The sequence below is a fragment of the Asterias amurensis genome, chromosome 2 (assembly GCF_032118995.1).
Source record: "Asterias amurensis chromosome 2, ASM3211899v1".
Lineage (NCBI taxonomy): Eukaryota > Metazoa > Echinodermata > Asteroidea > Forcipulatida > Asteriidae > Asterias > Asterias amurensis.
Window position 1 is genome coordinate 27,192,454 of NC_092649.1, and position 17,744 is coordinate 27,210,197.

The window sequence follows — 17,744 nt, forward strand, 5'->3', positions numbered from 1 at the left end:
CACTGTCTTTAAAACAAAAGAACAGTTCCGAAGCGCAAAGGTATGCTTTGCATTTAATCGATTAGAAAATAAACAAACATACTAAAATGGAACCATTGATTATTCATTGCCTAAAATCTGAATCTAATGATGCCCATAATATGTCTTTTTGAAAATGTAATTTTGACTTGAGTTTCGTTGTTCTTAATGCGTTATTCTATTTTGATGTAGGTTCTGAATATAGACGAACACACGGACATCACATTCAAAATGTTTGCTGTCATATCAGGAGTATGTGAACGAATGTGTAACATGGAGTAAGTAGGCATCACTCATAGTCATATATAAGAACTAGAGGGCGCTGTCCTATATACGCCAATTGTCTTTGTCTTTATGTTTTATTTAAAGGCAGTGGACACTATTGGTAATTACTCAAAATAAGTATCATCATAAAACCTTGCTTGGTTACGAGTAATGGGAGAGGTTGATAGCATAAAACATTGTGAGAACCAGCTCCCTCTGAAGTGGCGTAGTTTTCGAGAAAGAAGTAACTTTCCAAGAATTTGATTTCGAGACCTCAAGTTTAGAATTTGAGGTCTCGAAAGCAAGCATCAGAAAGCACACAACTTCGTATGACAAGGGTGTTTTTTTATCTTTCATTATTATCTCGCAACTTCGACGACCGATTGAGCTCAAATTTTCACAGGTTTGTTATTTTATGTATATGTTGAGATACACCAACTGTGAAGACTAGTCTTTGACAATTACCACTAGTGTCCACTGTCTATAAAAAGTGCTGTGATGTGTTTTTAAAGTTTTTTGGAGTGAGAGGGAGTGGGGGCGTGACCCCTTTTCCTTCAATTTTTTTTTCAGGCTCTGAAGGAAAGAGCCACTGGCATCCCTGGTTTGTGCAAGAAGCATCATCAATGCGCCCTCTAGTTCTTAAATATAACTCTATGACATCACTACAACTGCGACAGTAACTGGCTCATATTAATGTTCTGTTAATATTTTAAAAAGAAAAAACTAACTTGATTGTTTAAATGAGTTTGCATTTAATGTTTCCGCTCAACGTTGTTTATCAAGGTTTTTAATTTTGCTTTCTTTTGCAGCTCCTTTGGCAAGTACATTCTTGACAAGACCAATTTGCTTGATATTGCACGCAAGATGGCACTGTATAAGGTAGGAATAATGGTTGAAATAATCAAACTAATATGACCACTGTGAGTCAGGAGGTCTAATTTCTAGGAGCTTAAAGACAGTGGACACTATTGGTAATTGTCAAAGACCAGTCTTCTCATTTGGTGTATCCCAACATATGCATAAAATAACAAACCTGTGAAAATTTGAGCTCGATTGGTCGTCGGAGTTTTGAGATAACTATGAAAGAAAAAAACACCCTTGTAATACGAAGTTGCATGCTTTCAGACGCTTGATTTCGAGACCTCAAATTCTAAAATTGAGGTCTCGAAATCACATTCGTGGAAAATTACTTCTTTCTCGGAAACTACGTCACTTCAGAGAGAGCTGTTTCTCACAATGTTTTATACTATCAACCTCTCCCCATTACTCATTACTAAGTAAGGTTTTATGGTGATAATTATTTTGAGAAAATACCAGTAGTGTCCATTGCTTTTAAAACATAAAGCTAACTGGATTAACAATGCCAGCTTAGATTCATTGAACTCCTGGAATCAATCTCGGAATTGATTTTAGTTTTTACAACGAACAGGATATTTTGTTCCTGTTCATGGGATTCAAATGCACGACATGGAAACGACCGTTCTGTAAGTCAAAACCGAGTAACTTTATTCATACTATTTTCTTGCAGAATATTTTCTACTGCAATGTGAATTCTGAACGGAGTGTCAATCATATTACGTCGGAATCTCTACAGATTGAACTCATAGCCGGGGGTCTGAGTCCAGACCAGGAACGGTATATCATGTCAAAGATGAATCCAGACGAATATGGAGAGGTGAGGATGGGTATTGCAGTCAAAAATAACTTTGAATAAAAAAAAAAAAAAAAACTATTAATACTTGTTAACTTGCAGGTATTCAACCATGCATGAATTCTCCTTTGAGGGAGTCATCACATGGTTGTATACCAGACCAGGAACGGTATATTATGTTCAAGATGAATTCAAATGAATATGGAGAGGTGAGGATGAGTATTGCCAACCTCGTTCCCAGGGGTGATTGATCTCGCCGCGCCATTTTTTCCCAGCATGTCTTGCTCGATCATAACCCCTGGAAGTGTAACTCAAAAGCACCCAAATATAAGGGATATTGCAATTAGTCCTGTGGTTGATCCGTTCTGTGTTGGGCGTTAGTCGCGCACACGCTGGATGCGCTGTGTGTAATAAAAGTCATAAACTTGCCTCGGCGTTCAGTGGTGCGTGACAAAAAAAGTGACTACGACATCTTTAAACGCACGCGTTTCGGCGTATATAGCTTTTTTTTAGAAGCACGGCGCTTTATATTTGGCGCGTATTTGATAGCCAATCAAAGACACGGATCGGAGTTTCCCTCCCAGGGGTTAGAGACGTACGCAGAGCTAGCGTGATACAGCACGCTGACCATGGTAGCGAGGTTGGAGTATTGCATTCAAAAATAACTTTGGTATAGTTTCTTGTCTTTCAAGGAGGCTTAGACACCGGAGATATAAATAAGGGTTTACTTGTTACATTATTTTAGTTAGAGAAACTAGGCTATGAAGGCTGAAGCCACAAGCCATTCATTGACCGTCGGTCTTTGTCCTAAAAGTAAATTTTATACTGAAGGCCTTGGAGACAGCTGTTTTTGAACATGGCGAAAACTTTGGGTACTTTGGATTTGGGTACTTTTTCAAAATGTCCATAGATTTACATTAAACTTACAGGGTTTAAACTTACAAGATAATGATAGTGGAAAGCTTCCCTTTGAATCTTACTTACTGTGGTGCTGTAGTTTTTGAGAAATAAGTAAAACAATGTCATGAAAATACGTTTGTAAATGACTAAAATAATTTTCGTCTCATGAGACGAAAATTATTTCCATGACATTGTTTTACTCATTTCCCCAAAACTACAGCACCTCATCACGTAATATTTTCAGGGAAGCTTTCTACTATCATTACCTTCAAACTGTGTAAGTTTAGTGTAAATCTGTGGACATTGTGTTTTTTGTCCTACAAAAGTTTCATAGACCCTTTATATTTACAACCGTTTAATTTGATTGATTTATGTAGTTGTAGCTATTTCTGTATCTCTAGATCCATTGTATCTATTTGGTTAGACAAATAGCAAAGGTCATGGGTTCGAATCCTACCCGAGTAATATGTATGTGATCGTTTCCATAGAGCTCGCGAAAGTACCGAGTATACAGTGCTAACACACCTCGGAGTGAAACCAAAATTAATATCATTTAACCCCGATGCAAATTTCCATCTATATTTCTAGATCTCCTTCTTCGACTACATGGCCTACATCCCACTCTTCCTCTCCATGCACGAGAACATCATCGACAATCCTCTCGATCGACATGAGAAGTTCACCACGAGGTTAGATTACGGTGAGGTGCAACGAGACATGAACCCGATGGGCCTCCCGCTACAGAGAGGGTATCTGGGGGTCCCGAAAGAGATCTTCCCGTCGGGGATACCGCCGCGGAGTCCCGAGGATGGGGCGACGAGGGAGTTCATCGAACGGGGGGATTTACTGGAAGACACGGTGGTCGGAGGAAAGAGCGGACGGTAGGTTAGACTTTGGGTTGGTGTCACGTCCATGTTACAAAAAAAAAGGAAAACAAAACAAAATCTAACTGATTATTGACCACACTGTTTTGTAATAGCACTTGTTTATTACACATTACAATAAAAACAACTATGTACAGCTTATACACTCATTGTTCTTGGTCGGCATTTTACTTGCTGAATAAAAAGAAATCCGTTCCATGTCCATAACCTGTCAAATTTGATTTTTCTAGCTATTAATTTAAGCTATATTTATTATCAATACTGTCACAGATTGTGTTGGGATATATCACTTATGACACTGTTTATTTGTAAGAGTTTAAACTACAGTATTTTGGCTTACCTCTCAGAAACAAATAAGCCAGAATGTCTGGTGTATTTTGTGTATAAACATCTTGCTAGTGCTTTAGCATTTTGTGGCTCGTAACAAGATTAAACACTCAAAAGAGTCTGAACTTAAGCAATATAAAAATAATAAAAAGCTATAAAATGCTATGACAGAGAAAATACAGATAAAATAAAACAATTCTTTGTTCAAAACCCCAATATCGGATAAAATGAAATTAACCAATGGTTATTCTTTTTTTTCCAGATTACCCAGCATAGGTAAGAAAACCTCAGCTCCAATAAGTGCAAAGCATGGAGGCAGAATGAAAGATCTTGGACTATCGATGTCAATGCCATAGCACAAACCGCCAAAAGCTCGAACAGCCATCTGGATCCAAATTCATCACGTCATCAAGCAAAAACAAAAAGGTGTTGAGAAGCAAATTAATTAGTTTGCTGGGCAAATCACTGACAAAGCATCCAAATTTATCAAGGTTAAAAATGTGTTTCTCAAAGATACACCGAAAGTACCAAAGGGTCCTCGGGCTAAAAACGTAATTTAGATTGCATTCTTGGAGGGACCCTCGTGGGGCTCAGCGGAGCTCCAGCCCCGCTGAACTGGCAGCACCAGAAGGCTCTTTTTTTTATCGCGCCGAAGCAGGCAGACTGACCGAGGGCCCTGGTGGGCCTGAGAGGCGCGAGTGCCCGGCAGGGCGTTTCGGCAAAGCATGGAATTTGAGGGTAAACAGTTTATTTTTCTCCAAACAAGATATTGCAGTGCTGTTCAGGTTTGCGCTTAACAGTTGTGTTGTTTTCTTACGATCCAATTTTTTTTTTCTGAAGTGCTGATCACACTGATTTACAGCAACTTAAAAATATGGCTATTGTGTTTTAGTTGTTCAGGCCTACGCATCTTTTCTGGCTTTGTTTTGATTTCTACGCAATTTGTGTCACATGCGAAACCGTAAACCTAAAAAAAAAACGCCGACTAAAGGTTGCCCAGATTACACGCAGTTTTTTTTTTCCTATACTCGACTCGGCGGCAGTTTATGAAATTCAAGGAGTTTTTGATTATTTTTGTTTTAATGTTAAAGTTATTTATTTTTGCAACTAGTTCGCTGATGTTTCCATCACAAGTCTGCTTACTTGCCCTTTTAGTCAGCTTGTGGAAATGTGGAATGGAAATGTTAACCCTTTAAAACATTCATTGTATAATGAAAAAAAAATAACAGGTCTTAATTAAAACTGATTATAACAAGCTTATTAAAATGAATTGTTGGTTGTAACAAGAATAGTTTCACCAAATGGACCCCTTCCATATGACGTCACAAGCTCAAACAGCGCCCTCACTGAGACCAATTAATGATCATGAAGAGTTGTGAGTTGGGCAGACATGCAATGAAAGGGTCTATTGCCTTCTATCAATTGCTTTGTTGGCAAATTTGAAATACTTATTTATGTAAATACTGATATTCAATTATTTATGATTCCTTACATTCCATATTTCTTACGGTGCTTTTCTATTTTTGTCTTTGTACATAATTAAGCTATAGTTTGCTTTTTTTTTTATTTCAAACAAATCTGAATAAACATCTCAAGTTGAATTTCTTTTAAAAAAACAGCGTATTACTTGAAAGGTTTATACAAAATTTGAAGTGCAAGATTTTACTGAAATTTAGTGCAATAACCTTTCGTCGCCGTGTGTTCATTTTAGCAGGTTCTTTCATTTTTTTTTTTTTTTTCGTAACACCTCCCTTTTTTCTTCGCTTTAAGCGAAACGATGTGTGCCGTTCTTGTCCGACGATTTGTTTTAGAAATGTTTTGTTTGCATTGCAGTCAGTTCAAATTTATTGTGCAGTGTTTTAAGAAACCGGTTAAATAGCCATTACACTTTAGAAATAAAGACCGAGGTTATTTTGTTGTTTTGTTTTTGACTTCCTTTTGCGTGTTTCCTTTTCTTTGAAGTCCGTAAACTATAAGATTAAAATTGCCAAAGACTACACAATGGTATGTGTGTCGGGGCCCATGCTTAAAAGCTCTGCTTTTCAATGGGCTCTCCAGTCATTGTAAATTTAGCATGAATATCTACTTTCTACTATTTTATATCTACTTTCTACTATATCTAATTTCTATTTCAGGCATGTGAAACCTCCTCTTTGGAGCTGATTTTCTCTTTTCTACTTAAGGCATGTGAGACTTCCTCTTTTCAGCCGATTTCCTCTTTTTGGGTTATGATTTTTCTTCGTTTTTACTTAACTTTCTGTGTACAAAAGTATAGAATTATTATCTTTTCCTCTGTTTTTCTTGCCCGGTTTTCTCTTTTCCTCTTTTTTTTGTCATGGATAGTTACTCGCATGCCTGCTATTTGTAGATTATGGTAATGTTTAGTAATGTATTATTGACTGATATTGATACTGTGGTCAAATAAATAAACTTCATCTTTAAACCATACATATCTTTAAACCATAAACCATGACACTGCTCTTGAATTGCAAAGGTCGTGGGTTCGAATCCCACCCGAGTAAAATGCCTGTGATTTTTTTCACAGGACTCGAGAAAGTACTGAGTATACAGTGCTAATCACATCGGTGTATATGGGTAAAAACCAAAAATTAATCTTCTTTATCCACGATGCAAATTGAACATCGATTACATACATCACTACATAACTAAATATATTAAAATATACGAAAGTGCTTTAGATACCAAGGCACAAATACTGACATGAAAATGCCATTGTTTTTTTATTTATTTATACATATTTGCACACAAAAATGCTGACAAATAAAGCATGCAACCACATCATGCGACAAATCACTGCACATTTATAACAGTTTGCTTTAATTAAGCAAAAGGCTGAAATTGGAAACGGTTTGCATATTGCTTCAAGCCAATCAATTATATTTACAGCATTGCAAAAATTTTTTTTACAAATTAAAGACGTTATTATTACAATGTATTTACACGTTTTAAGGAACCTAAAATCCGCTTTGCATTATTTCACGTCTACATTAAAGGTCATGCTTGATTTTACATTCCCCTGAAGATATCCTTTAATTAAAGACACTGGACACTAATGGTTATTGTCAAAGACCAGTCTTCTCACTTTGTGTATCTCAACATATGCATAAAATAACGAACCTGTGAAAATTTGAGCTCGATTGGTCGTCGGAGTTGCGAGATAACTATGACGAAAAAAACACCCTTGTCACACGAAGTTGTGTTCCTTCAGATGCTTGATTTCGAGACCTCAAATTCTAAACTCGAAAACTACGTCACTTCAGAGGGAGCCGTTTCTCACAATGATTTATACTATCAACCTCTCCCCATTAATCGTTAGCAAGTGAGGTTTTATGCTGATAATTATTTTAAGTAATTACCAATAGTGTCCACTGCCTTTAAATCACTGTACTTGACATCATCCCATATGCTGTGTACACGCCTATTTCCTTTTGGAGCATATCCAGTCTTAAGAATTTCCCTGTGGGGACCCTCCCCCCTGTTTGTCTTGTCCTCGGTTTCTTTAAGGTACCGAATATTTTTGAAAGCAGCCGTTCAAGTAGAGTACTGGTTACAATACCAGTGCTCCACCAATAAAAAAAAGTAAACCATAGTCACAAGTTATGTTACCCCCCCCCCCCCCATTTTAAGCATTGCATTTTCGCCAAAGTAAATTTCTTGCGTACTTCATCAACATCATATGATTAAATATATGTGTTTTTGTTTTATTTGTACATCTATATCAAATAAGTTTTATTGTTACAAATGTTTTTTTACAAGCCTTCATTACAATTTCTCGGCTTGATATTATTTAGGGTTACATTCCTTACGTTCATCGCTTTCCCCCATAAAGTAATCTCTTTCTCATAAGAATTCATCGCATACTTATTGGATTTACTGGTCGGGAGTTGCGTTCCCTTCCGACCTACATCGTCTGGAACATACGCAATATTCATGATAGGTACCATAGGCTGAGGGTGGGATGAGAGGGCGCATTTACTGGTACCCTTCTGGCTGTGTGAGTTGGTGTTGTTCTTCATAGCGGTGTTGCCTGGTGTACGGCGTGGGTTGAGCGTGTGGTGTACGATCAGGGAGCGCCAGCAGCGCAGGGCTTCCGGGTAGAGCGCGCACCGGAACAAGAAGATGAAGAAACCTGCAGTTGATGAGAGATGTGAAATGAATTATAATGTAAATTCCTTATTTGTATGTTTTAAAGGCAGTGGACACTATTGGTAATTTCTGAAAATAATTATTATCATATTCATAAAACCTTTCTTGATTACAAGTAATGGGGAGAGGTTGATAGTATAAAACATTGTGAGAAACGGCTCCCTCTGAAGTGCCATAATTTTCGAGAAAGAAGTAATTTTCCACGAATTTGATTTCGAGACCTCAAGTTTAGAACTTGAGGTCTCGAAATCAACCATCTAAACGCACACAACTTCGTGTGAGAAGGGTTATTTTTTCTTTCATTATTATCTCGCAGCTTTGATGACCGATTGAGCTCAAATTTTCACAGGTTTGTTATTTTATGCATACGTTGAGATACACCAACTGTGAAGGCTAGTCTTTGACAATTACCAATAGTGTCCACTGCCTTTAAGCTAAGTGTACCTTCACGTTTTGTAGATCAATTTTTTGCCCATGACATGAACCTGTAAGGCCTACTCACTGAACGAAGATGTATGTAAAATAACATACCTGTAGTCGTAAGGTTTTTAGAGAAAAAAACAGTGACAAATTACAGAGCAATGTTTTCATGCGAGTCACGTATAACTCCGTTGTACACTTAAAAAGTTTTCGTGCCACTGTGTTGAGAGGATTGTTATTTTCGTGACTTTGTTTTACCGGAAGCTTTTTACCATCATTATCTTCAAACCTTGTGAGTTAAGTTGTACATTTTGTGGACATTGTGTTTTGTGTCGTACAAAAAGGTATCATACTGAAATGCCGGGTAATTATTGTGCTCGTGTTTTAAAGACATTTGGCACTATTGATAATTGTCAAAGACCAGTCTTCTCACTTGCTGTATCTCAACATTTGCATAAAATAACAAACCTGTGAAAATTTAAGCTCAATCGGTCATCGAAGTTGTGAGATAATAATGGGAAACTTAAAAACACCCTTGTTACACGAAGTTTCAGATGCTTTTAGATGTTTGATTTCGAGACCTCAAATTCTAAATCTGAGGTCTCGAAATCAAATTCGTGAAAAAATACTGCTTTCTCAAAAAATACGTTACTTCAGAGTGAGCCGTTTCTCACAATGTTTTATACTATCAACTCGTTACCAAGTAAGGTTTTATGCTAATAATTATTTTGAGTAATATTACCAATAGTGTCCACTGCCTTTAAGCTGATTGCGTAAACAAAACATATGAAGACAATTGTATAAGTGCATTAGGTTACCTTGCATGGTGTTGAGTATGGTGAAGATATACTGGAATGCCAGAGTAGCTTCTCCCACAGCGAACAAACCAAACACCCAGGTCAAACCGAGAAGGAAAGTCACAGACAGAGCGCAACCTATCTGTGCTCAAACACAAACATAGAGGTAGAATATTGCTTGAACAAAGTCAGTGTTATTTCATTCAACAACAAAAACACAAATCAAAGGACACACTCTGCTTATACAGCTTTCTTTTTCAATTAATTTAAGCCAACATTTCATTTCATGTTGTCCATGAATAATGCAGGATAAATAATATCGTTGTTGGAATATGTAATCTGAGAAATGTATCAGATAGTAACTCTTCTCAGATTCAAATGTTTGGGCCGTAAATACTGAAATTTATTTCCATAACCACATTACTTCAAAGTGAGTTGATTCTCAAATCAAGAAGCTGCTGTACCAATTTTTATTGCCAGTATTTTAAAGAGTAACTAAACGCATACCCTCCCTTTAAACTCTTTAAACTCTCGTCACCAGATTTCGTGGTCTGATCCATTTAGAAGATTTAATATGTCTAAAACACTTAAACCAATCATCGAGTACTAAAACTCAATGAGACTTACCTGTGTCTTTCGCACCCCTTTTGGCATAGTCGTAGCACTGCCGGATCGTAGTCTCTTGCTATTGCATGAACTGACTGCGTGGATCACCATAGCGAATACCACAATGTTGGCTGCTAAGATCAAGCAACAAGGACCAAGATATGTGATGTAGTACACGTACGGATTGGTCTTCAGCACCAAACAGCTGCAGGTTGCAAAGATAATAAAAAATTACTTATTTATATTGGTAGTGAACGGGCCTCTGTTCATTCATTTTTGAAAAAAATGAAAACGGAAAAAGCAATAAAATGCTTGCAAAATAGATAAATTGACAAATAAAGAGATAACAAATAAGTTGACTGCCATATTATATGAATATATAAAGTATAATTGCATTTCTCCCCTGATTTTAATTGGTCGGTCTGTTTTTTAACCAATATACATTTTGAAGAACGTAATTTTTACATTTGTCATTCATTTTTATTTGCGCACCTATGTTTATTTTTGTTATTATTATTATTTTGTTTTTTTTTAACACTCACAAGTCTCTCTCTCGACCGTAATGTGTGAGGTCCGCAGCTGCTGTTATAGTCACTACAAATATCGGTGCGCCTGTAGAATACAAAGAGGAAATTGGAATCAAACACAGGCCTATTGTCAAAGACAAGTATTCTCACTTGGTGTATATCAACATATGCATAAAATAACAAACCTGTGAACATTTGAGCTCAATTGGTCGTCGGAGTTGCGAGATAACACTATGAAAGAAAAACACCACATTCTAAACTTGAGGTCTCGAAATCAAACTCGTGTACAATTACTTCTTTTCGAAAACTACGTCACTTCAGAGGGCGCCGTTTCTAAAAATGTTTTATATTATCAACCTCTCCCCAACTCGTTACCAAGTGAGGTTTTATGCTGATAATTATTTTGAGTGATTATCAATAGTGGTCCACTGCCTTTAAATTAAACTCTTTAGCTGGAGTTTCCCTGTACACCTTTTTATATTTAAACTTACTAGATGTACTTAAAAATATTATAGCAAAAATGTCTGATTGAGTACATATCTTATAGTAAGTTCCTGATTTTGTGTATACATGTACCACACCAGATCCAAGACTTCAGTGATGGTCTAGTAGGGTTTTACTGAAAGTTTTTTTTATCCTTCTGAGCTAATACGTTCCTTCGTTCTAGTTGTTTGGCTAAAACACTGCGGTCGCTTTACCTACACGGATTTAGTTCAAAATGTAGAAATCCCACCGCTGCCACCATGAAATGAGTGGCTGATTCACATTTCCGAAGTACACTTTTATGTTATAATGACCGGTCAAGAAATTGACATTACCCCATGACAGCAGGATGCATTTTGTCATGAAGCACCCGGTGCTCCCTCGGACGAATACCTGAACCAGTGCCCTGTACATATTCACCGCCTCCATCCCCATCCACGCAAATGACGTCAGCACAAAGTAGTGCAGCAAGATGGCGCAGCCCATGCAGATTATATACGATGACGTCATGGAGGGTATGCTGTCAATGAAGAATACCAAGTTGAGGCAGAATAGGGATGCGCAGAGGTGGATCAGTATCTTGCCCGAGCGCGTGACTCTCAGCTGCCTGTTAAACACAGATTGGGGTAGAAATGGAGCGGGAACATTTTAACATCCGATTCAATTCACTTACTCTTTTTTTAGATCCCCAAAAGGGTATAATTCAAATGCTCGCATACAGTAAAATATTGAAACATTAAAACTTTCAAAACTGTTCCCCGCAATAGACAACAAGAAAAACAGAGTCATGCACCTGTAACATAAACCGGTTTAGAACATCTGTCAAACTAAAAATCTGTCTGTAAGATACGATATCAAAACTGTTTATATTACAATGTAGGTTCCCTTGAACACTTGTTAATGAAATGTATCCGTTGAACTCAACTCACTTGAAGAGGACATAAGTGATGAACGTCAGTAGAAGTCCTATAAGAGTAATGCTAACTCCAACCTTGCTGATGATGGTCATATTTCTCCTGTGAAATGGCGAGATTTTGGCCGACAGTCCAGGGTCCTTTTAGATAGTAATTATTAATAATAGGTGTTAAAACGTTTCGGTTAAAGTGCCGGTACAAGTTGATAATAAAAACAAATCTAGAAAAGGGGCCTCGACGTAAAAGGTAACTCAACATGTATTTTCCTTGAAAGTATTATAAGGGTTGGTAGATAAGAGGCACGACAGTGTAATTTTTGGTGTGACCAACCAAACACATAGCACAATAACAAGCTTGAGAACATTTTGGCTTAATCCTTGTGTGAGTCGGGGGATAATTATGGTGAAAAACCACAATCAATTTTCAGAATGTAAACACATTTTCCTTTTGTTTGTAACAACCGAAATCAGCAGTAGCAGTTGCGTTTAGTTTTATGTTTTCACCAGGCCGAGGCGGGGGGGGGGGGGGGGGGGGAGGGTCAACCTCGCACGACACTTGGTATTTATTTCATGAATTTGAAGTATAGTATTCTCTTGGTGTCTTAAAATACTGTGTAGATGAAATTGTTGTGAGTTTGAAGAGACTCGTCCCTACCATGATGATTGCAAAGTACGTCAGGTGACTCGACTGACAAACGACGGAGTTGTTTTCTGTCGAGATGAGCTGCATTCCTGTCGTGTCCCATCTCTGATCTGAAGTGAAGGGGTAAAACCGTATAAACATGTTCTCAAAAACACGTTCACAAACAAAGTGAGATAAATTTAAACAAGGGTGGTCATCTGACTCCCTCAAAAACCCATTTTAGTAAAAGTAGCTAAGCAAACTCTCGTCTCATGACCTCTTGGCACAACTCACATACCGTGTACACTTTAAAAGCTCCCGGTTCAGATTTGACCTAATCTTGGTTTCAAGACGGATTATTTCCTAACCTCGCTTATATGGACACCTAAACGCGGGTTATCGCGTTACGTTACGTTGCGTTGCGTTACATTACGTTACGTTACGTTACATTACGTAACGAGATAGTGACGTTATTTATTATTTGTTTATTTATGTATTTATTTATTTAAAGATCTTTATATAGGATAAATAAATCAGCACAATGAAATAATAGTAAAATACTAGAAAAATGAGACAACATACCTTCCTCATTCCAAAACGCACATTTTGGATGTCTTCCAAATGCATCCTGCAAAAACGTAAAAGTGTAAAAGAACATTGTTTCCACTTTAACATAGAATAGGCTCAAAGATCGCAAATATTTAACGGTGTTCGTTCTAAGATAATAACATTGTTGTTACAATCATAGTGCATTTTTGATAAGTTTACCTAAAATTTCAGTAGTGGCTTTGAAACGGGTTTATTACATTTTAATCACAATTTTTTTTCAAATGGTGCCGTGACATAAATGTACATCCTTTGGAGCATGTTTCTCTTTTAGTTTTCGGAAGAACCTTTGTTGAGTATTGGCTCTGAAAAGGGCTGGTTTGGTCTCTGATATCAGTTTTTTGTTAAAGACAGTGGACACTATTGGTAATTGTCAAATGTCAGTCTTCTCACTTGGTGTATCTCAACATATGCATAAAATAACAAACTTGTGAAAATTTGAGCTCAATTGGTCATCGGAGTTGTGAGCTAACTATGAACGAAAAAACACCCTTGTCACAAAAAGTTGTGTGCTTTCAGATGCTTGATTTCGACACCTCAAATTCTAAACTTGATGTATCGAAATCAAATTCGTGGAGAATTACTTCTTACTCGAAAACTACGTCACTTCAGAGGGAGCCGTTTCTGACAAAGTTTTAAACTATCAACCTCTCACCATAACTCGTTACCAATTGGGGTTTTATGCTAATAATTATTTTTAGTAATTACCAATAGGGTCCACAGCCTTTAAGATTTCTTTTAGATTTTTGATATCAATTTAAGTCATAATACTTTATAAGTTTATAAAGACTTATAATACTTACGTTGTCCACCGGTAGGCTGATGGTAACTGGCTCCTTCAGACCTGTCACTGTCTTACCGATGATGTTAGCCGATACGGCATAGCCATAACTCACTTCAGACGACTCACCATCAGTGGGTATGAAGAGCTTTGTATTTGACAAGATCACATAATTCACTCGAACAGAGTCGATTTCATCTCCTGTGGTTCGGGACTCTAGGAAAGCTTCGGCTGGAATCTTCATAAAAACCTAGAAAGAATTGATATTATACTTTAAAGGCAGTGGACACTAAATTCGGTAATTACTCAACATAAAAAATAACTAGCATAAAACCTTACTTGGTAAGGAGTTATGGGGAGAGGTTGATGGTATAAAACATTGTGAGAAACGGCTCCCTCTGAAGTGACGTAGTTTTCGAGTAAGAACACAACTTCGTGTGACAAGGGTGTTTTTTCTTTCATTATTATATCACATCTTCGACGATCAATTAAGCTCAATTTTCTCAGAGGTTTGTTATTTTATGCATATGTTGAAATACACCAAGTGAGAAGACTGGTTGTCGCTATTTTCATAGAAGTATGGAACTAAAGGTAATCTGAGTTGAATGACTTACCCCGCTAGAGTTGGGCAGTGACGACTGGAAATCAGAGCCCGTTGTCAAGGCCTGATCCATGGGTACGTCATTGATCGTAATCTCAATATTGTCCGTTATGAGTTCAGCTTTCGAGTCATTCGTACTCAGGACTGTGTTCTCTGCAAATGAGTCTATCACTGACAGGAGTCTGGGTTCCAGATCATATAGAAATAACATAGTATTATTAAAGGCACATTTACATTTGGTAATTACTCAAAATAATGGACTTTGAGGCGCTAGGTGGCAGCAGACTTACCAGGTAAATTTCCATTGTTTACGTAGTTCTGAGCGGGCGCACATTATCGCGAACAATGGATTTTACCTGGTAGGTCTGCTGCCACCAAGCGTCCTGAAAGTCTCCCATTAAGAGCATAAAAACCCTACCTGTTAACAAGCAGTGGAGAGCTGTTGATAGTAAAACAAAATTGTGAGAAACGGCTCCTTCTGAAGTAACGTAGTTTTTTAGAAAGAGGTAGTTTCTCATATTAAAAGACTTCGGGCGTGAAACCTTTTTTAGGCATCTGGAAGCACACACATTTTTGGCCAACAAGGGTGAATTGTTCTTAAGTTTTTCTCTTGCAACTTCGATGACAATATTGATTCGACATTTTCGCAGATATGTTATTTTATGCAATGTAGGGATACATAAAGTGACAACACTGGTCTTTGACAATTTACCAATGTCCAGTGCCTTTAAAGTGAATGAGTCAGATACAATAGAAGGCCTCTTTAATCTAAATGCAGCATTAGACCACGGGAGAAGTCAGTGGTACTTTGTAGTTCACGAAACAATTAATTGGGTTGAAACAAGCTTGAGCAATGCTCACATGAGTTTGCAATGACTTTTTCAGCTTCAAGAAACAACACTTTTGTCAACTAGGGTTCGGTTAATTCAAATACGACCGTAAAAAATACCCCTTGCAAATGGTTATGTACCTTTTGTATTTCAAGTTTTTTGGCCATAGCTGAATCCCTAGCCACTATGAACGAAGATGTATGAAATACAATTTTAACTCAATCAGTCGTCAATTTTTAAAAAAAAAAAGAAGGGAGAATCACAGAGAAATGTTTTCAGGAGACCCGCGTAAAAGCGATTCCTGCAAAACTAATTTTAGTCTCCGGAGACGAAAGTTGTTGTCGTGCAATGTTTTGATTACTTCTCAAAAACACAGCACGTCAGCAAGCAATATCTTAAAAGAAGCTTTCTAATATCATCATCTTCAAACCGTGTAAGTGTGGAAATTGTGCTGTGTGTCGTACAAAAAAGCTTCCACGCTGCTGCCCCCAAACTCTGGAATGATTTACCTCACAGCATCCGCCACTCTAGCTCACTAGCAGCCTTCAAGAAATCTCTCAAAACCCACCTGTTCAACTGATTTGCTTGCTTTTATTTATTCTTTGCTCTTTGTTTATTTTGTGTGTACAGCGCTGTGGTACTTTCCCCTGTTAGTTAGAGCGCTTTATAAATACCTTGTATTATTATTATTATTATTATTTACAAAAAGTGAAATGTGATATCCCATACGGTCTTTACGGTATAGTGCAACAAATAACATAGGACTTGGCACTAACTTTGTGTTGGTCTCCGACTCAACAGAGCTGTCTCGAATAATCGTTTCGTTGACTTCCAATATATTACTCATGCACACCATGACGTCATTGGCAAACTATAAGAGTCAAAGAGAAATGCAGAAAGCATGACGAGCACGTACATGAACGTGTCAAAGATGGTTATCTTTCGAACGTTGAATCTTGTGGCTGATCCCATTATATGCAGTGAATAACAATCATGTTTTGTATTTTGGTCTCCATCTTAAAGGAACACGTTGCCTTGGATTGGACGAGTTGGTCTATAAAAAGCGTTTGAAAACCGTTTGTTATGAAATGCATATGGTTAGAAAGATGTTTTAAAAGTGGAATACAATGATCCACACACATTTGGATTGAAATTGCGTGGTTTTCCTTTTACTCTGCGAACTAACACGGTCGGCCATTTATGGGAGTCAACAATTTGGACTCCCTATATGGCCGACCGTGTTTGTCGACGAGGTTAAAGGACAACAACGCAATTTCGAGTGATACTTGTGTGGATCAGTGTATTCGACTTTTAAAATATCTTTCTAATCGTATATGCATTTTATAATAAACGATTCCAAACGCTTTTCAAGGACCAACTCGCCCGAACCAAGGCAACGTGTTCCTTTAAGTTTGACAAGGCGATGTTATCTTGAGTCCAAGAAAAGTGTTTTGCATCGCTGGCAATCAAATCAAAAATATTCACGGTACGTTATGTATCAGGGCCTCAAGTAGGCCTTGCATTCGTATACATATTTCAGTGATCTCTCTTCGATTAAGACCCAAAATAAAGCACTGGACAATGTTGGTAATTACTCAAAATAATTGTTAGCATAGGAACTTATTTGGTAACGAGCATATGGAGAGCTGTCGATAGTATAGAACACAGTCAGAAATGCCTTCCTCTGAAGTATTGTAGTTTTTGCGAAAGAGGTAATTTAAGGCATAGTGTTTTAAGGCATATGAAAGCACACAGATTTTGTGTGTGTGTGTGGTTTTTTTTCATTATGCAACTTTGATGACCAGTTGAATCCGAATTTTTACAGATTTTCTTATTCCATGCATATGTTGGGAAAAATAGGTCATGTGCGATCCATTTATTCAAACCAATCATGTACTAATAATGTATATTTTATATTTACTACACAAACAAAAGAAGATGGTGGTTGCATTGTTAAAACCTGGGCCCAATTTCATAGAGCTACAGCCCTAAGCACAAAAATTTGAAATTTCTTCTTTGATAAAAACAGGATTTCCAACAAAATGTCCATGTGTTGCATATTGCTTGTTACTGGTATTCAGCTGATGTTTGCTGAATCCTGAAAATCATGTGGACATTTTGTTGGTAATCCTGTTTTTATCGAGGCAGAAATTTCATGCTAAGCAAATTTTTGTGCTTAAGCAGCTTTATGAAATTGGGCCCAGGTCTCTTGTGAGCAGAAAATTGATAAAGCTAACAGCTGACTTGGATGACAATACTATTGTAATCTGTAATACTATTTAGACAGACATATTTGATTTAAAGACACTGGACACTATTTGGTAATTGTCAAAGATCAGTCTTCTCA

At 37.3% G+C, this 17,744-nt stretch overlaps 2 protein-coding genes across 3 annotated transcripts in view; one reads left to right on the plus strand and one right to left on the minus strand.

Moving 5' to 3' along the window:
- The window catches only part of LOC139954484 (uncharacterized), a 46,732-nt gene extending 40,757 nt beyond the window's left edge, over window positions 1-5,975 (plus strand). For both annotated transcript variants that reach the window (XM_071954299.1, XM_071954300.1), the window contains 5 exons: window positions 211-296; window positions 1,092-1,161; window positions 1,811-1,957; window positions 3,422-3,714; window positions 4,307-5,975. In XM_071954299.1, coding sequence (XP_071810400.1) covers window positions 211-296; window positions 1,092-1,161; window positions 1,811-1,957; window positions 3,422-3,714; window positions 4,307-4,400 — 690 coding nt within the window. In that variant the 3' untranslated portion in view covers window positions 4,401-5,975. The remainder of the gene's footprint in view (window positions 1-210; window positions 297-1,091; window positions 1,162-1,810; window positions 1,958-3,421; window positions 3,715-4,306) is intronic.
- Window positions 5,976-6,117: 142 nt separating this feature from the next.
- The window catches only part of LOC139954486 (uncharacterized), a 31,877-nt gene continuing 20,250 nt past the window's right edge, over window positions 6,118-17,744 (minus strand). The window contains exons 8-18 of the mRNA XM_071954301.1: window positions 16,174-16,268; window positions 14,581-14,749; window positions 13,989-14,216; window positions 13,162-13,207; window positions 12,613-12,710; window positions 11,974-12,098; window positions 11,380-11,651; window positions 10,577-10,646; window positions 10,056-10,239; window positions 9,450-9,570; window positions 6,118-8,194 (exon numbers count right to left, since the gene is read on the minus strand). Coding sequence (XP_071810402.1) covers window positions 7,815-8,194; window positions 9,450-9,570; window positions 10,056-10,239; window positions 10,577-10,646; window positions 11,380-11,651; window positions 11,974-12,098; window positions 12,613-12,710; window positions 13,162-13,207; window positions 13,989-14,216; window positions 14,581-14,749; window positions 16,174-16,268 — 1,788 coding nt within the window. The 3' untranslated portion in view covers window positions 6,118-7,814. The remainder of the gene's footprint in view (window positions 8,195-9,449; window positions 9,571-10,055; window positions 10,240-10,576; window positions 10,647-11,379; window positions 11,652-11,973; window positions 12,099-12,612; window positions 12,711-13,161; window positions 13,208-13,988; window positions 14,217-14,580; window positions 14,750-16,173; window positions 16,269-17,744) is intronic.